The 25,694-nt window shown below is 43.4% G+C and overlaps 1 protein-coding gene across 11 annotated transcripts; it reads right to left on the bottom strand.

Moving 5' to 3' along the window:
• Positions 1-544: 544 nt before the first annotated feature.
• Positions 545-25,235, bottom strand: phldb1a (pleckstrin homology-like domain, family B, member 1a). 11 transcript variants are annotated; one of them, XM_078105156.1, is made up of 26 exons: positions 25,100-25,235; positions 24,684-24,808; positions 20,561-20,659; positions 20,045-20,168; positions 19,267-19,437; positions 17,489-17,614; positions 15,250-16,262; positions 12,423-12,647; positions 12,206-12,337; positions 11,929-12,066; positions 11,249-11,377; positions 10,242-10,397; positions 10,035-10,145; positions 9,395-9,484; positions 9,148-9,279; positions 8,658-8,780; positions 8,289-8,450; positions 8,032-8,172; positions 7,232-7,330; positions 7,067-7,145; positions 6,743-6,887; positions 6,318-6,408; positions 5,300-5,446; positions 4,694-4,913; positions 2,004-2,089; positions 545-1,571 (listed from the first exon to the last, which is right to left on the bottom strand). In XM_078105156.1, exons 3-26 carry the CDS (start codon positions 20,618-20,620, stop codon positions 1,431-1,433), a joined length of 4,041 nt encoding a protein of 1,346 aa, XP_077961282.1. In that variant the 5' UTR covers positions 20,621-20,659; positions 24,684-24,808; positions 25,100-25,235; the 3' UTR covers positions 545-1,430. The 11 variants fall into 11 exon arrangements, with proteins under 11 accessions (XP_077961282.1, XP_077961283.1, XP_077961281.1 ...); XM_078105157.1 differs by having other exon boundaries at positions 24,684-24,730; positions 25,100-25,225; XM_078105155.1 differs by lacking the exon at positions 24,684-24,808.
• Between the last annotated feature and the right edge of the window lie 459 nt (positions 25,236-25,694).

Here is a 25,694-nt window from a genome sequence, read left to right as displayed (position 1 = left end):
TACATTATCGTCTATCTGCACAAACACATTTCTATTACTGTCTGAGCTGAATGACAAAATATACACCACACAGATCTATTTTCATACAAGAACTTGCTTATGGGCTGACTTTATTTTATTCACTACATTTTTTTCCACATGGTTTCAAATTTCCTGATGTTGAATCATGCATGTTAAGTTGCATGTAATTTCACCTCATGTTTCCTTTTTTTAACTGGCCGACCTAGTGCAGGGACACGCATAAGATTAATTGCAGTAGTTTCAGAAATACATGTACATACAACTATAGATAATTAGAGTTAATGAGCGACATATCTATCTATCTGTAAATAGAGAATGGAACACCTATTGTGTGATCTCATTTAAATATGAATACTAGCAGCTCATTAGGGCGTATGAGATTATTTAAAGAAGCTGGTAATTAACGACTTGTTTGCGAGAAACACAAATTAAGGAAGCATGAAGTGGTTTGAAGTTGAATGTCCTCAGTTTAAACTATTTGTCAGCAACAAACTAGTAAATTAGACAAACTAACAGACTGATACATCATGTATTTTTATTTATTTCATGTACATTACAATATTACAATATTATAGGACTATAATTTATGAAATTTGTTAAAATACGTGTTTTCTTTTACATATTTTTTTTTAAAATACAGACACATTAATGTGTTGTTACATTCCAGAACAAAACAATATATAACGCAATATAGAGTGATATCAACATTTGTGTAGTAAAAATCCAACAAAACATTACAAGTATTTGGCTCCAAGTAATGTTTGACTGAACAATTAACATTTACAATGTTTTTAGAATATTTGATACTACTACTCTGTTAACCTTTTAGTGTTTTGAAATGTGAAGAGATATTTCTTTCATCTGAGAAAAGTTAAACTCAAAAGAAAAGTACAACTGTACCGAAAAGGTGTGCGTGTGTGGGGGGGGGGGGGGGGGGGGGAAGGGGCAACGATTGGAGTGAAAACACTGCATGCAGAGATTGGCTTCAATGTGGACACAGTTTACATTTATATGGATTAACAACTGTTCTTCCTGAAACCTCTAAACATAATATTAACAATATGTTTTGGTAACTTTGAGAAATTTCCCTAGTAGATCCATGAACACGTCGCTCAAACTCTTTTCCTTCTCATAGTGGCTGAAAGGTAAACACAGCTTTTAAATTCCGTAAAATGGACCCGTCTCATTACAACCCTCCTGTTCTTGTAGGAATCAGACTTTCTACGAGAGCCTCGGATTGTTAATCCCTTCAAACGTCCATCCATTTGCACACCAGCAGGCCATGTGTGTGTGTGTGTGTGTTGCATTTCAGCTCTGTCCCCGGCAGGTAGCAGCACAGGTTGGCTGACAGGTGTCTGCGTTTCTCACTTAGTCCCTGTCATCCTCGCGGCCCGTCGCCTCGTGGTCCCTCAGCTCATGAACTGCGTGTAGCCCTCGGCGCCCGTTACTATGACATCCATCCAGATCCTCATGGCTTCCGCGGAAGGGGCCACCACGTAGTAGAGGCGGTCGTGGGTTTTCACACAGAAGGTTAAAGATGGATTTGGGCTCTGGAGGATAATGAGGAGAATGGGTGGAGTGTGAGCTGCACCTGTTACTGTTTTTCTAAATATATAGCTGCACCTGTTACGGTTTTACTAAATATATAATAGCATGAACAGTTAAAAATCATCTTTTTAAACATTCTTCCTCACCTGTAACACAATGCACTTATTGAAAATGAGATGGCTAATTACATTTTATAAGAAGAGTAGACACAAACTTAATTCGAAAATATGATGAGATAAGATATTATCATTGTAAAAGGAAAATTAGAATAAAGTTTCTTAAATGTTAGAGAATCTGTAGCATTTTTGAATTAAACTTACATTTCAGAATTTATTCCAAAAAGTTTATTGGCACATTTAAAAATAATAAACATCTACTTTAAACATCATACAAATGTGGATGAATGGTAAGAAATGTAAAAAAAAAAAAGTTACCTTTGTTGCACTGCGTAGGTGATCGTAATAAACCTCTTCAATTGCCTGGAAGTAAATGAGTCCTTTCAGTTTGGTCTCATGCTTGTCTGAGAAGAGAAAATGATAAAGAAAAAAAAAAGACGTATTAAGATACATGACGCCTTTTACTGATGCAAGACCTCTGTCAGCCAGTTATGTGGGGATGCATTTCATGTTTATCTTTGGTCAAATAAAAGAATTTTCTTGTCTTTTTCTGAAATATTTCAAAACAAACCATAGATGGATTGTTAAAGAAATAATATTTTATCTACAAAAATGATGCCTTTTCAATTACATTAAAGCCATAATATTCTGTGGCTTTTATGTAATTGAAAACAAACCAAACAACACATTTAAACTTCAAAACCAAATAAACTTCACATTTCAAAATGTGTGAATAACTATTATTGTTTTTTAATTTCCTATTTCAGCAAAACATCTTTATTGTTGGACAGTGGTCCTTCTGTCTGTTCTATCCGTGATGATTTTAAAGCAGTTCTAAAATGAATTGCATTGAGGATTGTTAGTTGTGACTTAATCATTTAGCTTTAAAGAGAACATTTATATCACTTATTAAACTACTCTCATGCTAAAAGATAAGTTTGTAAGTAGGTAAAACAAAGGAAACAGAGAGACCAGACACAACAACAGCAGAAAGGTGTTCGGCAGCACATATTCCATGAATAGGTATGAGCCGCACAGTTTCACAGTAAAAGTTAATTAAAAGTGCAAGTCTATTTCAAGCTATGCCTCAAGTCTTTACCATCCTATTAATTTGACTTGTTTTCCTCACTCGTACTTTCTGGATTGCCCCCCTTTTTCTTTCAAGCCTTTCCCTCCTGGCGAGGTTCACGTCTCGAGATCTTTTATCTATCAGATCAGTTCAACAATTTCCCTTCCAGCCGGTCCGACCTTCTGTCCAGTCCTTTCGGTCCCTGTTCTCTTCTCACAGAATGTCTTTATGTTAAAGTCGGCGGAGACTCAGGCGTTTGCTGGTTGTTTCAGGGAAACCTGTGGATGAAGCTCAACGGACGCAGTTGTTGGACTGGTGGGTTTCTCTTGTTTGGGGCCAAACTTTAGGCACGTCTTTTCCTCGCGTCTAAGATACATTTTCTTCAAATAAAATTGGTTCAAAGACTTTCTGGTTTCCCGTCTTGTTCAAATAAACAGCGGTCTTCTCGTCTCTCCGGTTCACACTGGAGCGCCGCGGCCATGAAACAAGCATCCAGCAACAATTAAAGCCAATCTTTTGAAATGCGTCTGACACTTTCTCCTGCTCCTCTTTTTCAATAAGTCAAATCTGCTTAGTAATGAGATAAATGTTTTTGAAATGTGAGTTTCGTTTTATTAGTCACGAACAAGCCAGGAGCTAGCCTCCTCCCCAAGAAAAACACATCTAGAGAAAGAATTGCATCTTATTTCATCACCATCATCACCATCATCTTCGTCAGGAGTAAGGGGGTGAAAAGGCTAGGCAAGTGAGTGGAGAGAAAGAGCAGCGGAGAGAATGGGGGCCACGGCAATGAAAATATACGCAGGCTCTATTTTCAACTTGATTGTAAAACAATGCCTCTGAAACACGCTCATGAATTATTGAGGAATATAACTGCGTGCGTTTCAAAGTCAGGGGACAGTCTGATAGACGCACATTGCAAACTGCCTTTTAACACACAGGAACGAGGCGGGAAATTCCACTTAGTGCAGCTTTAATTAGTGTTTGTTGCCAGATGAATAAACGCCGGTCGGGACAGAAGTCGGGTTTTTATTGAAAAACACGCCAAAGAGAGCGAAGTGTACGTTTCTCAGAAGAGCCTCGGCGCTGCTGCCGGGTGAACTGAATAAATCGGGTCCTGGCTTGATGCACAGCAACTCCTTAGCACAAAGTTCTGACTTCATGAATACTACATATGAGTATTGAGTACTTCAATCTTATGGAAACTAGGTCTAAGAAATGAAATGAAACTGTTGCTGAAAGTCCAGCAGGACTTGAACACATTATGTTCCTGCTGGTGTGGAGGGCGCAGTGACTTTTAGGCCTCAAAGTGGCTCTTTAAGGGCTATTTTAAGTGATTTTAAATGGACTTTGTGTTATTATGCTTTTTGAAATATCGAATAAAACCGAGGGACAGTATTTTTAAATGTTGAACTTCACTACGTACTCATTCATAGTACCGTGGTGTACTTCTACAGCAACTCTGAACTGGAGATCTCAAGCAGTCCTCAATACTAAAACGTGCTGCAACCCACGTTGCGTTAATAGATACTAATTAGTTTGTAAATATTCTTTATAAGGTTTGTGATTGCTTGAATTAAGACGTTTTTGATTGTGTTACTGAAACAGATGTGATTCACTTTGGGGTTGAAACAGCCGGAGTTGATAGTAGCCACAGGGTCGTGTCTCCTTTTGATATGAATTGAGAGCTGACCACAAACGCTTCTCCTTTGACCAACCAGGCATCACTGAGTTGGAGCAGGCTGTGCTGCTCATGTACCACTAATAAACACAGCGCCGAAGGGACCTGTCCCCCTGTTGTCCATGTTCAAACAGTAGGATAAAGTCAGCTTCTGCCGGATCCCTCCACCTCGCAGGAATATATCTTGATATCAATGAGACTCCCTGAGTCAATAAAGCCAACAGATAGATATAACCCATGATGTCATCGTATCCTCACCCGCGTAGTAACAGAAGTTCCTCTTGATGCGGTCGAAAACGAACCAGCGCTTCTTCCACGACTTGATTTTGCCGCCCATCTTCACCAGGTGGCCCTTGCACATCTTCTCCGTGAGGATGACGAAGGGGCAGGTGTCCACGCTGTGGCCGGACGACTCCACGTGGGCCCGCAGGTCAAACTCCTCCTTGCGGTTGGGCAGGTAGCGCGTCATCGGACGGGCCTGTGGAGAAAAAGCTCCGTGACGCTTCGACGCAGCTGACCGAGTCGAGGGGGGAAAAGCAACGAGGGAACTCGTGAGAGGCGCTAAATGTGTCCGTTCGCCGTTTGACGGGACTCATGGGACGCAGAACTGGGGGCGTTCATACTTGATGAATTGAGGATATTGGTTTACTCGCTTACACCACTGGTAGTTAAACACTGCCGAGATTAAAGCTTTAGTTATGTGTACATTATATGCTTTGCCCCCCCTCATCCATCCATTTATTTCTTCCTCTCCTCCTCCCCTCTATTCTTCCTCTTGGTTGACATCTTTGATCTTCCCGTATCCCCAGCCTCCCTTTATCATCTCCCGTCTCCTCCTTCCTCTCCTCCCGCTGCTCCACTGACCTGGGAGAAGTGTTTCTCTCTCATCTTCACCTCCTCCTCCACCAGCCTCAGCCTGTGGGCCGTCTCGTCGTGAAGCCTCCTCTCGGCCTCCTCCCGCCTCCTGCGCTCCTCCTCCAACATCTGCCGCCGAGCCTGCACCTCCCTCTCCTGGGAGCGTCGGGGGAGAGGAGAAAGGGGAACAGATGGAGAGAAGAGCGGAGAAAAGAACAGGGGCAAAAGGGAGTGGAGGATATGTAAACGGTAGGCAAATATTGCAATACAAAGTGAGCGACTATCAGAGGAGGCTCGGGAGAACGCGGGTCCCAATCCAGGGTTTTGTAAAATATATCCCCATGGTCTAGGTGCGCTTTGCTGATGTAAAATGATCCTTTGCGGTTTCAGATACTTACATAAAGGTCTACTTTGTTTCAACATGTAGAAATAATACAAAGGTAAACAAAGTACTTACAGCATCATTTCACCACACCTGCAGCTGAGTGAATCACTTTGATACACTGTGTGGTTTTATCTACTAAACAAGAGGAACATACGTCTCCCGCGATAATTCAAAGGTCAATCAGAATCAGCTTTCAGGGGAATTGGAAAGTGTATTGTTTCATAAAAATTGGGAGAGTATTGCATTTAACTTGATTCTTTTGTAGGTGATATACATATATGTACCAAACAAACTTTGAGTGGTATTTTTTGATATTTGCCAGAAACATGAAATATTACACCTCTTAAACCATCTTAAATATATTCTATACAGCATTTCTTTCACCAGAGATTTATCACTTGATTTATAAAATATTATATATATGTGAATATAATTGTTATAATCCCACAGAAGATTAATTAAAAGTTCCTGTTTTATTGCTTAAAATTGGCTAAAATGAATTATGAATTATCAAAAAAGTCAAATATATGTTCTCGTTATTGGCCAGTCTAATTGACTAATGCTGTTGAAATAGAGTGTGATATAAGTGATGGTAAAACTGTCCAGTCAGATACAACAAAAGTCTGCAGCCCTGCCACTTACCCGGTTCTCCATCAGTCTGGCTTTCTCCTGCTGCGCCTCCTTCAACATCTTCTCCATCTCCTCTATTCTCTGGGCCTCAAACCCGGAGGCACTACAGCACACAGAGGGAAGGAGAGACTTGGGATGAAAAACAGTAAACACACATGCGTGGAAACCAAACACTGACAGCGGTAAGAACCGCGGGAGGCAATGTTTTCTTCACAAAGAGAAAACACGCTCTTTAAATTCCCTAAAACTTCACAAAACACTAAACAACTTGAGAGGGTTGGCATGGCAACAGCTAGTGTACCATAGTCACTGGAGCACACGTGTACCACAACATGTTGTCGCGGGAACAAAGCGCAATGACCCTTCTCGTGGGAGACGGGGCAGACTTGAGTGTTCCCATGGAAACAGAGCCAATTGCTGACTTCCCAGTCTCTCACCTTTCTGGGGTACAGGCGGAGTTGCCAGTGGAGACGCTGGTCTCCATGCTGTCGGAGCTCTCCAGGCTCAGGGTGTCGTACGCTTGGTTGCCACTCGGCGGCGCCTGATGATGCAAGATGGAGCGATGGACGGTGGGAGACAGATCTGTGGGTGCAGGGACAGCTGTCACAGACTCACAGCGCCCTCTGCTGACGGCGTCAACTCATTGCTACTTGTTGATTGCAACCACATCCAAAGCATGTTACCCTATGGTAACTGGTAACATCCATTGCCACAGACTCACAGATGCGTTTAGTCTGCTAAATGGATGAGATGAGCTGTACCTTTGCTCTGCAGAGCCAACCGTCTCCGAGAGTCCGTGTCTAAGGTGTGGGACATCTCTCTCAGCATTAACTGTAACCCCTGAAAAACCCGTCGAAAGCATCACATGTGTAACTACGTGGAAGATTTGTTTTACAATTTCCTATTTGTCAAAAAGATCTGCTCACCTTGGTGGATGCGTGTTTCTCATGAGCAGCACCACTGGAGCTCGGCAGTGTGCATGATGTTGCCTGTGCAACCCCAGCATCCGATTTGGACCTCAATAGCTGAGAGAAGAACGACAGTTCTGTTCACTGTTTGGTCATTTCTAGAGGAAGTTGAATGTAAAGATTTTTGTTTCCACAAAATTCTTTACATTTAGTACATTTTGTCCTGCATTTCCTAGATTTCCTAAAGAGGCTGAAACTGATTTTTTTATTTGACTTTAATTTACGTTTTTTTGACTTACTGAGCTTATATGGTGGTCGGTGCTGGGAAGTATATTTACTTAGGTACTCAACATAATTTTGAGGTGCACTGTTCTACATAACTATTATAATTTTCTGCAACCTCTCACTCCACTACATTTTAATGGTCTTTTTACGTTTCTCACATCTTCAGCTGAGCTCAACATTGCACGCTATTATTTTATTATATGTAAGTGTAGTGCTTTATGTTAAAGTCTTCCACCTCCAGCATGCAATATTTTCCTCTTCTTTTTCTACAGGAAGTTATAACCTGCTGTACTCAATGCTATTTGGTTAAAGAGCCGAATATATCATACGATTAATATCAGCATCCCAAGTTCCCTAAAACAAGAAATGCTGCCCTGTCATGTTTAATCCACTAGAGGGCCTTCAAGTCATAAGAACAAAGAGAGTCAAGTGACAGGGGTGAAGCTCGCCGTGTGCAGGGCATTGTGTTGGTAATGTCACGTGGCCTGCTGTAGTGCCCTTTAGCAGCGTGCAGCGAGAGCCCGATCATTTACCTGACTGTGCCTGCGTGTGGAAAGAGACTTGGCGGGCAGTGGTGGTGGACATGACTGAGGTTCTCCAGCGGCCATGATGTCCTGGTACCAGCGCTCGAGGTTAATAGGAGACATTGCATTCCTGCTCAGCTCAGGCTGACTCTGAGGTGATGAGAAGCATCCAGCCAAAGAGAGGAGAGCAGCACAAGGGGTCAGTGACAGAAGCATCAAGCAGGCAGGAAGGACGCACGGACGAGAGAAATAGAGAAAAAACAAACCTGGGCGGAGAGAAAAGGGGAAGGACCACATGCAGCTGAGTGGCACGAGAAGGTGGATTCAGAAGAGGCGATTTGGAATGATGGAATAGAGGAGGAAGAGGAGGAGGGGTCAACTCTCTGCATCCCGAAGATCTGGCTTAACTGACTGACTGTGATGTACTCCTTCACATACACAACCAGTCAATGCCGACACAAGACACACACATTTACAGAATAGGGAGGGAGAAACAAGTGGAGAGGTAGATGTTTAGAAGCCAAATCTTGATTGTAATTTGAGACGTTGTAAATGTGCCTGGGTGCGTTCAGTATTTAGTAGAATGACGAGTAAGAGGAACAGAGACTATGGCAGAGAGCAGGCAGGGTGCCTACCTCGCACGGCAGAGCCGGACCTACAGCGAAGGAGAAGCAGTGGAGAGCAGCAGGAGAGGATGAGTCAGGCTGCATGGAAGCATTTCCATACATCCTATAGATATCAGAGAGCCTGAGGTATTCCTGCAGCGACAGCCAAACGCAGGGATCAGAACGATGCAGACGGCAATATTTACAACTTGTCATGCAAAGCAAAGAAGTGGGCACCACAACTCCCTTGGTCTCTGTCTTTGAAATGAATATGGACGTTACACTTTGATGGACGCCAGGATCATCTTCCAGGTTTTTGCTCTTTTTTTTGCAATAATTTACTGCTTTGAGTCTAAATAGTGTGACCCTGCATGTGGGGAGAAACAAGCTTGCCGTCTTGTTTATGCATTTTTGCTAACACACCGCATGCTCTATTTTCTTCGCACAAACGGCAGTACACGCATTTGTGAGCCATTTGTTAGGAGGTTTGGTCACGGAGAGGGTTTGGTTTGAGGTTTACCTCTTGTGGCCTAACAGGATAAAGGTCAGGAGAGGGCATGTGAACGGAGGAGGAGGAGGCAGAGGAGGGAGAGGGGCTATGAGGAGGACCATCCGCATAAACAAGGTCAGGTTCGCTGATGTGTAGAAATTCCTGTTTAAAAAGTTAATTTCAGTTAAAACAAAATCCACTTGAAGGGTATTGTTTTTTTTGTTGTCCTCCTCTTCTAGCTCACTAACCACAGACCGTCCCGTATGCTCCTGCTCACCTCTTTCATGCTGCTGTGGGGCTTCGGGAAGCTTCTCCCGCCTGTTACGGTGTGGTACCTCTTCTCCAGGGCACACAACCTCTCTTGCTCCTGAAATGCAAAACCAGCATTGGACATTGAAGCGCTTTCACAGTCTGCCATGCATCACTACTATGAATTAAATGGACGGGTGTAGAACACAGTGTTTTTTTAGATTCTGTTAGTGCCGTCTTACCATCCTGCCTCAGACGAAAACTATTTCACATTGATCAACAAACCTCTGTCATTGAAATCGTATGTTGTAGTGTGAAGGGAGCCCGGACCAAACGGTCAATCGCCTCTTGCGAAATTCTACTACTACGGCCTTGTGAGTTGGGTTTTTACAGCCGACACGCCCCCTGAACTTACAACACATCTTAGGTGCTTATCTACGGTCCTTTGTCCTTCCTGAGAAGCTCAGGCCAACTCCCACCTTTTGTTTAACTGTTTCCTCATATAACCCTTCATCATAATCATTGTCAGAAGTCCCTCCGGTTGGAGAGAATTAAATCGCGTTGTCGTAAAACCTTTGTCTCCGCTGCAAAGTGACTAAAAGTCCTCTGAACCAGCCACAGAAAGGGACCAGATTTAGATTTTTCTTCGACACCAGTGACAGGCTAACCTTGTGTAGCTGCTGCAACGTCATCGTCCGGTCCTTAGCCATCCTCTCACAGTCCTGAGCCGCCTGCAGCGCCAACTGCTTCGCCTGTGCTTCAATAGCAGTCATCTTCTCCTGCAAATCAAACACTGAAGTCACGCTCAGACATCCCCTAAATACATCCCCGGTCATATTTTACACACAGATACGTATTTTCTGCCACAATCACACCTTCCTCTTGGCCACGCTGCAGTGATACTCCGCTCGCTCTTGGTGAAGCTGCGAGCTTTGAGTCTCCTTCTTCTCCTCCAAGCTGCTCTCCTCCTCCAGTTGGCAGAACTCAAGCTCCTCAAACTGCTTGGTCCCAGACTCCAGAGCTTCAGATGTCTGTCCATGTACAGATATGTGTGCAGGTTATAAAAATAAAAATCATAAAAATCCATCCATAAAAATCCCCAAAACCTTCATTGATTAATTAATATTGTCCGTGTATCCAATGCTTAATACATATTATGAGCTTTCCATGTGATAAACACTGACACTACTGCTATAAATGCACACTATTTTCAACTTTAGATTAATATATGATTTATCCCAGGTTGAAAATGGTCCCCATAACTAAAGCTCCTTTTGAGTAACTTGAGTAACTGTTAAAGGTTGAAAACAACTTTGCCTTTTTCAAAAATATATCTAAATGTGCGACCCAATATAGAGGATTTAGCAGCCAGTGATGGTTTATATGGTTGGTGAGGTCAGAAACACATTGTTGGTTGTGGTGTTCTCATGGGATTTCTTCACAATAACAAATGTATACAAAATACCAGCTTTTTTCTAAATGTCCATGATGAAGCGGTCCAAAGTTTAAAGAAATCTGGCAACAGTGTATGTGATTAGAATCGTTGCTGGTAAAAGGCATGCAAACTTTTGCAGCAGAGCTGTTAATGCCATTATTGATTATTACTAATCACATTTGACATTTCAAGCATCTAGAATGAGCAGAGATTAAGCATAGCTTGCTGTTTAGTTACACGTACAACCTTATTTTCTTAGATAATAGCGGCCAGCAGCAGTAAACGAGGGGACACACAGTCTGCTGACTTATGACTACCTCGCAGTTCTTCACAACCGAGTCAGCGTTATGTCTGCGGCTGTTTTTCAGTGCAGATCTTACACAACTGTGGTATTTGGTATATCATAACTCACTGTTGCCAGCCAGTGGGCTGCGTGAGAACACTGACCCTGCTGAGCTGCTCCTGTAACCTTCCCCTGAGAGACAAGGGGCACTTATCAAACTGCCTCTTCAGCTCATTGTACTCATTCCTCTGCTTTCCCAGGGCCTTCCGCTCAGCCGACACATTAGCCCTCCCCTAAAAACACATAGAGACACGCACATACATACGAATGGGTCCGCATTCACGCACACACACGCACACACACACACACATACACACCACCCCAGGGAAAAACAAAATCACAGATAACTCAAATCCATGCAGCCAAGCTAACAGGCCAGAGCAGTTAAAGTATTAGAGGGTGAAAGCAGAGGTTAGATTAGCAGGCGTGTTAAGACGTCACAATACTTCACCGAAAAATAAACAGGTATCTGCTTCCATCTGAATAAACATTTCAGTATTGGTCACATCCAGCTAAAAGCCTCATACATGTGAAGAGATACAAGAGATCTAAAAAGCAGCTGGACACTTCAAAGAGAAGAAAGTTTGGCCTTTTTGTTTTAGGACAGAAGGATATAATAAGTAGTGCATGTCAGTTAAGATCTCAGAAAAAGATCATTATACTTGCAAATTTGTAAAGGAGCAAGTTGTTATACTGTCAAACGCAGATGTTTGAACCTTCACATGCAAAGTATACTTAGCAAAACAAATGCTTTTTACTGTGTTGTCTCCCAGTGGGTGCCCACCTTGTCCTTCTCCCTCTGGGTGGCCTTGTCCAGCTGGCTGAGTTTGAGCTGCAGCTGAGAGATCATTTCATTTTCAGCCTCCACCTGCTGCTCCTCTGCCCGCCTCTCTGCCTGCAGCAGGGCCTGCTCCATCTCCACCTAGAGGCAAAGACGGAGTCACAAAGTGCAAGCTACCTTGCAAGCTCACTAAATACTTTGAGGCGTCACTTTAAGTGTTTATCCAAGAGCCTACAAGCTGAAGGTTTGTGTATGTGTGTGTGTGTGTGTGTGTGTGGACCTCCTGTTTGGTCTCTTGTAGCTGCAGCTCCAGTTCACTGACTCTGTGTTTCAAGTCATCAACCCTGGCCAAGATCCTGCTCCTCTCCTCCTCTAAGCAGAGCTGCTCCGCACCGGCTGAAAGCTCTTCAAACTGAGCGAAAACACGTACAACTTTTAAAAAGATTTCCAAATCTGAAGCGTTTCAAATGCACGCCTTCACAGATGTGTTCTTTTACCTCCTGGTGTGTGCTCTCTGTGCTGCTGGACTCCTCTCTCTGGGTTTCTTCATCGTTCTCTCTCAGCCTCTGGGGTCTGTCTACTCCCTGAAGGGACATCCCCCCCGCTGAGTCCGAGCGGGCTCCTCTGGCGCCCCCCAACAGCCCACTCCTCCCCACCTCAGCACTGTCCTGCTGATTGAAGCCTGAGCACAGATTGAGGATGGTCTCCAGCCTCTGTCGCTCCTACAGAAGAGATGTGGGACGTAAGTGCCTCTGTCCTAAAGTCAAGCCGGTATTGCAGATTGCTGCGAGTGTCCTTGTGTGACATTGTCCCATTTAGCAGCTGTCCCTCATTCCCCGGCATGAGGCAACCGTAACCTGATAGCAGGAGGGCCGAAGCTGATGTAGTTTGTCTCTCGGGGGGCTCATGCTAAAATCGGTCAGAGGCAATTTTGTTTATGAAAATGGCATCTGACAGGAAGCATCAATGTAAGACACTGGTGGGTTTTGGTAGCTGCACGCCACTTGTCATCTGTCTTTTTGATTCAATAAGAGATGGTAATTTGTCTCTGCACGGGGTTAGTTTGTCACGTGGTTCTAGCTTGTGGGCAACCTGCTGTCTTCCATCACCCCAAACAATGAGATGTTTGCTTTCATCTACCAGAATAACAGTGCAGTATGAGAAACTATAATTAGAAATCTGGCAAGACTGGGAATTGTGCCTAAAGTGAATGTTGTTGTGTCCACTATACCACCAGGGTGCCTTTGTCTGGTATTTAAGTTATTCCAGCTGTTGACCTAACCACTTAAAATCTGACTTTAATTGCAAGATTTACAACTTCAGACAGTTGTTTATGGCGTCTGCCTGGTCCAGTTCTTGACTTCTGGATTCAGAGGTGTAAACTGGCAGGTTTACGAGTCAATTATGGATGTAAAAATAGAAATATAATGCTACAGTCAACTAAATATTTTGTTTTGATGAATTATTGGATTGTATCATCAAAAGTAAAACTCCTTTGCCTCATACTTATTGAAATGTTGTAGTTTATTTCAATTTAAATATTTGTTTTCATGTTCCAATCAAGGAATTATTCTCTATTAACAAGAACCACCTTAAAGATAGAACTATTTGAACTGCGTTGCAAACCCACAGTCTGGTCTCCTCTTTGTGGAATTGATACTCAAATTCAAGCTTACAGCATCTGCAGATGAAGACGGATTAATCACATCCCTTCCTTTTTAACTATGTCCTCTACTTTTTCCTAAATTGCAAGATGTTTTTTTTTAAGTGCAGCAAGACCCATGTATGTAAGTTGGGTTAATAAAGGGAGATAAATAAAGTCATGCATAGCTGTGCCAACTGTGCTAAGAGAGCAGTGTGCCAGATGCAGGACATTCATTCCACTGTGAGGAAAGCCTCTCTGTGTCTTTCATCCATAGGTTAGTTGATTGTTTTTTGTGCTTCTTTCAAAGCTGCCATACAAAACAAACCACAAACATAGTCAGGGACCTCAAACCTAGTTCAGGTTGGTTTGAATTAATTTACATAGGCATACTAACAACAAGCACTACTGCAACAGAGAACAGGAAGCATAGAGGGGATGTAATGGAGCTTCTAGACTCATGATGTGCGGCCCGCTAAAAAGAAGATTTAAACCACTCGTGTATCTGTATGCTATCTATGAAGCTAACATAAAATCTTGAAGATTTAGCATAGGTTATCATGGAGTGGAAATACCTCTAAATCTCATCAATTAACGCATTGAATCTCATTAGTGTATCCCGCAGTCCAAAAGTATTTTTAATTGACAAAATTGACTACACCAAAATTATATTCCTCTAACTGGATATCATCAATGCACTGAAGGGCCATTCACCGCTACAGGATTTGTCATCTTGGATGTTAATGAAGTAGTTTTCTGCTTCATGTGTCAATCAAAGGCACTATTGTGAATACACTTTCATGGACCAAGAAATATCGCTCTTGATCTATTTAAGTATTAGAGGGGACATAAGTGATATATTCTGCATGACTCTACACAAACACGGCGGAAATGGATCCACAGCAGTCCAACCCTCATCAGTACAAATCAGATGCGTGTTGTCGGTAAGTCTCTCATTTGTTACCAGAAACCTTTTGGTTCCTGAAATAGTCTGTGGACATGAAGGGGATGTAACCCCCACCCGCTCCTCTCCCTATGGTCCCTTCAGCTGTCAGAAGCGGGCCGGAAGGGGGCTGGAACATTGTGGGCGGAGGGGCTGTGTGGATTAGGATGTATAACAAGCATGCAGTCTCTGATCAAGTGTGGGTACGAATAAGAAAAGAGCCTTCAGTCAAGCACGGCAATTTTGAAAGTAAAGGCCACTCTTCCCTTTGATAATTATAGTGTTGAGCCACATGCAGCCTCGCCCTCCACTCTGGACCTTAAGACTGGCAAAGGAATGTTCACCACGTGTTGCTTGGCCCACATGGACTGACGATGCCAGTAATGCTGTGGGGAGATGAGCTAGTGGACGTATGCCAGGGGATTTAGACGAGATATCCGAATGGAGACATGGTGTCTGCCATGCCAGTGGTCTCCCCAGCTTCGCTTAACTGTCACATGTGTTTGTTGTCCTGTGTCTGCTGGATGTTTAATATTTCATTTTTAAAAGATGACAGCTCTGGCTCTACCTGTGCTTGTTTATATCTCTTTTACCTAATTGGCCAAAATGAGAATAATGGAAGATTTTAAATATATATATGAATTCCGCTGGTCGACAGGGCAAACAAAAGTTCACGTTACCATTAGCATTGTGACTCAACCTATCTTTGTGAAATCATTTTCAAGTGCAGATCACCTACCAGTTTCTCCATTTCCTGCTCTCGCATCCTCTCCTCTCTCTGCCAGCGGTGGTATTCCAGCAACTCGTCCTCATTGTCACTGATCTCAGAGATGCTATTTTTGCGTTCGCGGGTCTGGGGTTTCACAAGACTCTGTTCTTTGCTGGTGGATCCCTTCATGTTCATGCAGGAGGTCTTCCTATTGCTATGAGGGCTAGCAAGAGGAGATAAACTAGACAAAGAACCCAGGCCTGACAGGATGGCGCCTCCTGGGCCAGACCGTAACTGCTTGCCTGAGGACTCCTTCTCCAGCCCAGAAGGTGATGATACACCTTGGGAATACATTCCCTTCGAGGCTTCTTCTTTTGAAGTAGCTGTGATTTTGAGGTGTCCCTGCGATCCTGGAGGCGCTCTGCGGGACATGTAAGGGCTGAGAGGTGGAAGCTCTCTCAGGCTGGTGGACCCGATCGGCTCTGGAGTCCTGAGCCTTTGAGGGACTTCAACATTATGGAGATGCTGATCTCGCAGAGGACTAGGGGGTCTCTTCTGCAGGATAGTACCTCCTACTCGAGGGCTGGATGGAGCTGTTGGGGAACGTTTGACAGGGCCCTGTCCTGACCCCCCGTTAGGCGGTGATGGGCTCGACGTGGCCTCTGCTTTTGCACTCCTAAGGAGCTTTGGGCTCTCTTTGACCCACCAAGCACCACTCGTACCGCTTGAGGCCACAGAGAGTGATGTCCGTGGATGGGGGACAGGAGTATGTCCGGTATGAGCGGATCGCACTGGTACTGGAGGGGTTTCGCTCCCGAGGTTATGGCCTAGAAAGCTGCTGCTGTTTTCATAAATGGAATCCTCGGCCGCGGAGCCATTTCTCCCATTGGGCATGTTTGGAGGAGAGGGCTGAGGAATAAGCCGTTTGCCAGACCCAGCCTTCAGCAATAAAGAGTCTTGCAGGTTCTTTGTCATGTTGCTGATTTCGGAGTCGCCGTTGCTAGAAAAAGCCTGATGGTTCCCATTTAGGACACTTAGAGAGCCTGCACAGGGAGACAGAAACACTTGTGCATGAGCATTCCTGTTAAGTAAATGAAGAGGAGCCACTAAAAGACAGTTGCAAAAACATGCATTTCAGACACAGTTGGAGGTATCTGTTCTGTGTGGTCTTTGCCTTCTGACATGCAGAAACGTGGTGGTCCTTAAAAGGACAAATACACATGCCTGAACATACACAGTGTCCTGGTTGCCCCACTGTAAATACTGGTAAAGGTCTTGAAGCTGTTCTCTCCTGCATGAACCCAACCCCGCAGTCAAGATGGCGCACTCCTCAGTTGTATTGTAATCCTACAGGGATCTGAAGCTGCTAAATATAAAAGCTGCAGCGGTCTACCTCATTCAGAGCAGCTAAAATCGGGGCCTGGTCAGGAAAGAGTGGGCCATACACACAGGGCAGGGTGTGACGGCTCTTCCTGCACAGTTTGAGCACCCACAGCCAAACCAATAAGGTCAGAGGAGAATGGATTCTAAATATCAACGACAGCGCGAGGCAACGGTCAAAGCAGGACCGAACAACATTATATCGTCTGAATGTAACTGTAAAAAGAAAGGTTACAACAATCCTCAGTAACAATGGGGTCACACTTTGAGAGAAAAAACTGAGATTTAAATGAACTAGATCACAATGTAGGCCAAAGATAATTGGTCCTGAATAATCTATTTCTGCATCTTCACAATGACCAATGTTGCAGTCAGACTTGAAGACCAATTGTGCAGCAGATATGAAGATAACGAGCTGACAAAGTGTTATTAAAGAAATTTACATTGTAATGTAAGTCTGTTCTGGGTTTAAATATTTGGCAAAAGAGTTATGTATTCATCAAGCCTACTGTAGGTAATCTTGAGTAACCATTTGTTATGACGTGAGCCTTAAAACGTAAGTACTTTTATGTTTTGTACTTTTATGTTATATATCACCCTACCAAAGGTCCCTTCATGCAATGCAACAGGTGTATAATAGGTCAGCCTTGACAGGATCTCCTTTATTTGTACAGTAAAGTAGTAAGACCATGACAATGACTGAATATCCATAAACCCAAAGCATTTTCTCTAAACAAATAAACAAACTGTACAACCTTCCTACATACCAGTGTCCCTGACCAGTTATTCCTACTAACTGCACGCATGTATGAGTACCAACACAACCTGTGCAACAGAACATTACAATCTGTTAGTAGGTGTTGTGTGTTATTGAAGCAGGGTCTCCTACCTGTAGGGTGAGTCCTTGTGGTGCTCGACCCTTGGCTCCCTCCGGGCAGCATGCTTTTCATTCGCAGCGCCTCCTCTGGATGGTTGAAGCGGAAAAAGACCGACTGGCCAAAGCACAGCATGCACCCTGCAAGAAGAAAAGGCCGTGTGGGTATAAAGCTGTCAGTGATGAGTTTGTTAACACCTTCAAAGAGGGAAAGCATCAACACCACCATAAACTAATAGATTAGCATATATATATATATATATATATATATATATATATATATATATATATGTACTGCATATATAACTGATTGGTAACTTTGACCGTTAATTAAAATAGCTGACTAATTAAAACTGTCAGTCACCGTTTTTTTACAGGCTTAGTGAAGTAAACAATTTCATAGTTGCCGACTTAACAGCATTACATTAAAGACAATAGGAGTTGTGAGCATATGGTCTGATCTTTCTAGAAGATTAGTTTTACACACAGAACTTCAGCTCAACATTTGATCAAATACGTGTAAGCAAGTGGAAATCTAGCATGAGAGAAGAGGCAGTCCTTAAGTGTGGCACAGACATGGCAAAGAGTTTAATATCTCTACTATTGAAGTTCAACTCACGTGTAATTAACCAGTAAGTGAAATCAACTCCTTCCCCTTCGTTTCCTTTTCAGATTCATTCAAGAATGCCTGATCTATTCTCTGAGAGTCACATGCGGAAGTTTATTTTCCATTCCTGGATGTCCCCCAGGGAGCTCAATATTTATCTCATCCTTCAAAGTGAGGTCAAAAGTTCACACGGCTGCAGTATTGTTCCGTATGATAGAAACTTTCCTCCATTCCTGGGTAGACTTATTCAGGATTTCATGAGTCCTTTGAATGAAGCCTGAAGTATTCCTGTTGAGCAGTTGCTGCCTCCACACTCGCCGGCTGATTACCCGGCTTCAAATGACATTCTGGGGGAGCTGCTGGCTTGGATCCCATGGAGGGGGGACCGAGGGGGGCGGGACTGTAATGGCTTTTTATGGCAAGTATGCACGTTACTGGAAAGGCATGGGGCTGTTTTTTGTTTTTTTAAAGCTACAGTATAGGCATTGCTATCGAGCGCCTTGCTTTTTGTGAATTTCATGAAATACTGAAATTTACTAAAATCACCACTTTAGCTTAGCTCAACAACATTTGCTAACTGCAATAATGACAGGGTACAGCTAAGTCTGGCGAGAATATCATTAGTTTTACTAATTAAACATTATGAGGACCTTAAGTACTGGCATGACGACAATGCTATATGACAATGTGACGTTATTACAACTAATCTAGAAGGGAAGAACATTTGATCACAATCCAGCCAATGGTTGTGAGATATTGCCCTTTCACTGAAACATGCCAACTTAATGATAGCTACAGAAGCCCCGTCAGCTGAGTCCCTCATTGACCCAAATACTCAATCCTGGAAACATTTTGCAGACGTACACGTTTTAACGTACTTATCTTATCCGTTCGTATTGTTTTAATTTTTGTTCGTATATGTTTATCTTAGTTTACGTCTTCTTATGTTATTCTTATATTGCACCAATTCGTCAAAGTCAAATTCCTCTATGTGGAACATATGTGGCAATAAATGTCTTCTGATTCTGAAATTAAAAGTAATTAGTATGGACTGTGCAATTCAAACTACAGTCATAAACAACCACTAAAATCTGCTTGGTGTCATTTTTTAAACAACTCAATTGAGTAGCTTAAAAAAAAAACGCTTCAAAACCATCAATCGTCATGAAGCCTGTGACAGAACTACCTTGCGTCAGGCGAAAGGGTTTGGTGATGGGAAGGCCATCCACACAGCACTGGTTTCCACATGGGTACAAAGTGATGCTGTCCGCTTGGTTTTCAATGTAGCAGTGGTGATCTGCGATGCCGTGGCCCTGCAGAGGGATGTCTGTCTCCCCGCTGCCCAGCGTGGTTCTCCCTGAACAACAGAAAACATCTCAATAGTTCTGTCTGAGTGCAAGCGATTTAACTGTATCAGTATTTAGTCCGTTGTGATTTTCTCTCTCGAGTTGTGAAGTCAACACCTCTTCTCTCTCTTTCGTCTGTGGTTTCTAGGCTCAGTTCTGCAAGTAATTGCAGCTGTGGAGCCGCAACAAGATGGTCAGAAGGTAAGGTGTCATCATTTTTGGCTAACTCATCACAACGAGTACTGTTGCCTACTTATTACAAATCAACTGACTTATGTTTAATAATGTGGTTTTGGAAGAGACTATATGCGCAAACATAACATGTATTAAAGGGCTTGTCGGTACTGAGATGTCTCGAGGTTACAGACAGTAAATGACAATGAAAGTTAAAACGATGTCGAGTCATTAGCTGCTCCCACAGTTGGTTACATTAAAAGGATAATCACGATTATCACGATTAACAAGCTCTCAATGAGGTTTCTAACGTCCCATTCAACAAGGAGTGTTTAATATCCACTCATTCCATCTAAACACAGACATACACTCCAAATCTCACACACACACGCACACACGCACACACACACACACGCACACACACACACACAAGCAGATGTTTACCTTCCAGCAGAGGTAGCAGGGTGATGGCTGTGCTCAAGCGTCCACTCCCCAGACTAACCAGGTGGGGGCGCTCTGCCTGGACTTTCAGGGATTTGCCTTTCTCGAGGAGGTCCAAAGGAGTGCTCTGTCAAAGCAAAACCAATAAAGGAAATCATGACTGTATGATCCTAAGTTACACTTCTCAGTAAGCAATGTTTAGTTGTACACTGTGCACTGCATTTAGTATAATAATAATACGAATTGCAAGGCATACATCACAGAGACAGAGCATAGAATTAAATAAATACATTTGATATGAGGAGAATTGACATATACTATAAATACACAAAGAGTGTGCCTTTTTATTGCAACCACTGATGCTAAATTAATTGGTAATCATCTTACACAAATCCTACACTCCTCAGTTGTATTGACTGACCTACTGACTCCCAGCTGATTCTTCAATAGCGATACAATAACATACTCACGATGTAGCACCTTAGTTGTATCATCTGTAAATCATGACAAACGACTCACCTGTAACACCTGGTGCACTTGTCTCCCCTGTTCCACTTTATTCCTGCCTACACGCTCCATCTCGTCTGGACCGGCAGAGCTATCTGACACAGGAAGATCCTGAAGCAGAGAGAGAGAGACAGAGAGAGAGAGAGAGAGAGAGAGAGAGAGAGCGGGAGAGAGAGAGAGAGAGCAGGGCATGAATGGGAGCTCTGGGAATATACTGCTACTACAGTTGTACTACAATGGGAACAGTGCTTCCCTTAGCAACCTCCTGCCCCACTTGTAAGCCCATGTGACCAAACTATTATACTGGGTGACTGTTTCACAAGACAAAATAATCCACGAAGAACGTGTATGCCTCAATCTAGGAGAGATTACAGGTTTAATGCATGCGACAATAGCGTGTACTCTTGAGATGGAGCTCGAGGTATGACGGCGGGTTCGGCGGGTCCCTCACACATCAGGGGCTCCGCTCACCTGGACCACCGTGAGTCACTGTGACTCACATACACATCTTACAAACACATAAACACGCACAAACACACACAAGCTTCATGTCTGCAGACAGATGCTGCAGATTACATCCAGCTGCCTGCTCATCGCGGCTCACATCCGACGAGAGGGAAACCGAACCAGACGGACCTCAAACAATCCCACACAAGACACGCATGCAGCCCAGATGACTCACCATGTTTTTCTCCTAAAAGCTGATATCCGGGTCTCTCACTGTCTCCCTCATTGGGTTGCTTGTCCTGGCAGCAATTTAGTATCAGCTCAGCATTCCAGGCCAGACTGATACAGACGTACCCACCTACTGTCTAGTGTCTGTTGTGTCTACCATAATCAGACTTAAATGTTGGTTTTGTTTAATTTAATTTCTCTAGGGGTATTGTGATGTGAATGACGTTCTCATGTTCATGCTCATCAAACCATTCCATAATCTGTGTTTTGGAAATGTTCTGCTTTTTCCTTTTTCCTTTTTGCAGGTCAGAAAATTAACCTAGCAACCATTCACACACAAAAACATGACCAAGGCAAATGCTTGGGTTGTTTGTCGCTCCATGCTGATTTCATCGTTCCAGTCACATTTGTGAAAAAAATAATGACAAATTAAAAACAGCTCAAAAAACCTCAACTTCAGCCCCGGATGAGGCAGCAGGGCGTTCAATCCGCCTCTGATGTCAGTGCAGACGAAGCCCCGCGTCCTGTGTGCGGCCACGGACGCGTCTGACAATAGAATCCAGTGTGTGTGTCTCTGAGAGGACCCGGTGGCACGGAGGACAGACTGTCCCCTGTGTTCCCGCGCTGACACTGGACCCCTTAACGCCTCTGCTCCCTGGCTGTCAACGCAGGCCCCTGTTTGAGCCACGCAGTCAAGACACCAGAGTGGGCAGAGCAGCGTCCCCCCCCTCCCCCCTCTGGCCGTCTGACTCACACCCTCTGCCACACAAACACATGCGCACACGTACGCTCTCCCGCCAGCCTCTGTGATTTAACGTACACACCCAGGCCGGAGAATAGTTTTAGTGCTCGCAAATGCAGGCCCTTCCACTGGAACCTATAATTACGGGGGCAGTTATGCCCGTCGGAGTTGCCATGAGCTTCTGAAAATAGACACCGCCAGCCACACGGTCTGGGCTGCTACTTTTAGAGAGAAATGATTTCTGCCGTCAGGGAACGGCGACAAAATTGACGTCTAACTTGATGAAACGAATTAAAAATGATTGTTATTTTATAAAGGATTCCTTTTTTTTATCCAGTTACAAACACCACAGTGCTGTAAACGCAGTCCACAGTTCACTCAGTTCACGGACAGCCATGCAGATCTTACCATTGCTCAACCCGTGGAGAGTCCAGGCGACTGCCAGGTCCATGGGTTTGTCTGAGGTATACTTATCCGTAGAGCGCTGTCCACATTATTGTTTATGTCTTGCTCCCAGCCGTCTTCATTCACTCACTGAGCTCCTGTGCTATTTCCCTCCTCCCAACCCCTTCTCCTCCCCGAGAGCAGAGTTAAAGAGGGGGAACCCGGCATCGGCACTGCCCTCGAAAATGTGCCATTACATTACACTAAAGTACATGTTGTTGTTGTTGTTTTTTTATGACTTCTTCTTCTCTTTTCCTTTTTTAGCAGATTAACCTTGCAAGTGAAGAAAATTAACTCTATGTTGGTGTCCACAAAGAGGCCCTGAGATGTTTTCACTCCAACAGGATTTCCATGGATTGAAAGATGAATTGGACCGCATCACATGATCAGAGGAGGAGGACGGAGACCAAACCCCTTGAATTCTCCCCAGCTGTGTCTATTGGTAAAGCAGGTGTTAAGAGTCGCATCCAGGGAGGAAATACAACGTGGCGTAGGAGCAAGAGATGTAGAAGACTTTGTGTCCTCTGGACTCTTTACCACGGGGGGAGCAAACTTCAGAGCGTGTATTTCCACTGTGGAAAACAAATGAATAACGGTTTCTGATCATATGACTGAGCACAGGGGACTAAAGAGTGTCAACTTTGTTTTTGATACATCAATGAGGACCAGATAGAGGAATACATTGTTCCACAGGAAGCAAGCAAACACAAGCAAACCATCTCTTCAGGGGTCCCGCAGGAGCAATTTGGCCTACGTAGACACACAGAGAGGGAGAGGGAGTGGGAGAGAGAGTCCACTATGGATCTCTCAAGGCTTTTTCCCATGGTCTGAAGCCAATGAGGAGATGGGGGGAAATGAAGCAGATGACGAGTCACGAAGGAAAATAAAAACAAGCAACCAGAGGCAGCTAAGGAACCAGCTGGAGCTCGGTCTGCAGAGAGGTGGGTGTTCGGAGTCAGTGATGATGTGGAAGTTACAGCTGAGGGGCTGAAAAGTGTGTTAAATATCCCTTTAAATAATGATTTCTAAGGTATATTACACTCTGCAGTATCAACAGCAAATACGGTAATCAAGGAGAGGGATACTTAGTGACAGTAACAACCCTAACCAACATTAAATGGACAAATATCTACTCCAAAGGCGTGTAATTAATGAAATTGACAATTATTCTTACTATACTATACTTTGAGCATTATTAAAACGATTTTGATTTACAAGATTATTAACAGATATTTAACAAGTAAAATTTGTAGGTGTTGCAATGCGATTCCTTGTTAGCTTTGAAAAAAGGTGATGTATTCTTTCAAACACAGCCACATTGGTCTGGACTGTTTAAACGATGCCTAAATCATCCAAAAAGATCCGAACGGCCCAACAATTAATACTCGGATTACCGTTTGATCGTGATTCCCATAACAAACACTATGAATACAACTTTATATTTCCCTACGTGGTCTCGATTATAAGCCTGAATCGACTGTAGAGATGCCTCAGCATTCAAACAGCTTATCAGATGAGAAAAAGCGTTCACCTTCCCTCAGGCATTAATTAAAGTAACAGGGACTTCAGGAAACCGCTTTGATTGACAAGCCAATACCTGAGCTGTGCCATGACCTGGAGCTGAAGTTTACCATTTGAGAGGCGGCGCTTGTTGTGTCTTTGTAGGAATGCTGCACGTGAGACTCAAGTGATAAAAGGCCGATGGGTTAAATAGATTAACACCTACAGTAAAGAGTCAGATATAGTAGCAGGATGCCGCTAGTTTATTTTTTTGGTCAAATAAAAAAGGAAATCATGCAGCCAAAGATTAACAACGTGTCCACATGAATATATCACATCCACATTCGTATATATTCACCACAGAGACAGACAGAGAGTACCAACTCACATCTTGGGACACAATCTTAACCAAAATTGAACATCATAAGCTTTATAAATACAGCATTTGTTGCAGGCCTATTCCATTGGGCTGTGATGCTTTGTAATGGCGTGTTGTATTTTTTTGTTGATAATTTCAAAATGATAAAGAAAGAAACCACCTGAAGTAACTGATATTCTCCAAACCTTTCTTTGGAGTCTCCTATCAAGCTGATGTGCTATTTCCTTTGCAACAACTGTCCACTTTTTCAGAATTTATCTGCACGCCAAATAAATGCACATAAGAACAGTACAGAGGACATCAAACAAGTCGTAATCACAAGTACATCTTACAGCGTTTCCCAGAAATGCATCACATTAGAAGGTTTTTGGCACTTTTAAGTTAAAGGTACTCACTCAGGCACCCATGCACCTCACACTTGGAGGGGAAATACTTCACCAGCCTGTAATTCCAACGAAGTACATCACAGGATGCATGAGCCACACAGGCAGCCGGATCTTACACGCACACAGAAACTATCCTATCACAGAGAAAGATAAGTTTTCGCATAAAACTTGTTCTATTTGTGAAACCAGATGACTTCCACCTGCACTGACTGCTCTGGTATGGTATAAAAGATAGCAACGATTATGAAGGAAGTATGTAAACTTCGTCATGCACAGTGTACAATGAGTGAGAGACAACTGGGTCACATTAGGCTGAAAACCCACTATCACAATAGCCCCATTATCTCGCACTTTCTCCCACTTACTGCGTCTCTCATTGCAACACACACACACTCACATAATGGAGCAAAAAATGTTCTCATTACCAGTCGGGGCTGGGAACATATTCTTGTCTGTTGGCTGATTCAGTCAAAGATTAAAAGCAGTTCCTGACTTTCCATGTCTCTCCTGGAGGATTCAAATATGCTGCAGTGCATCTCTGCTACAGGGACAGTGTTACAGGGAAACATTCAGTGCATCCACATGCATGTTTCCACTGGGTCCTCCCCTCTTTCCGGCCCATTTTCTCCCCCCCCTCACTCATCATTCCTTTTCCCTGTTCATTTAACTGTGACCTTGCTGTGTGACTCCCACAGACGTGATCTCTATGATCTTAGATTCTCAGATGTAAAGAACACCAAGTGAAAACTTTCCCTTCAATATGCCATATCTGGCTTTTTTTTTATTGTTCAATATGCCATCCCACCAAGGAATTAACAAAGCGTGGTTTGAGTGTCCATGTGTGGTTGGGCTGCCTTTGTTAGGTCCTTAAAAGAGGGGAATTCACCAGACATGCTTCCTCTCAAGTCAACAGTTTATGCATAAAATTACAACCACAGGAAAATATGAAAAACTGAGTATCAATGTGTTTGCTTTGAAACAGCTGAGAAGAGCTTGTTTATTTGGAGTCTTTGACAGAGT

Source organism: Gasterosteus aculeatus, chromosome 7 (assembly GCF_964276395.1).
Source record: "Gasterosteus aculeatus chromosome 7, fGasAcu3.hap1.1, whole genome shotgun sequence".
NCBI classification, from domain to species: Eukaryota; Metazoa; Chordata; class Actinopteri; order Perciformes; family Gasterosteidae; genus Gasterosteus; species Gasterosteus aculeatus.
Note: the sequence above shows the minus strand (reverse complement) of the source record. Positions and strands in the feature narration are given on the sequence as shown.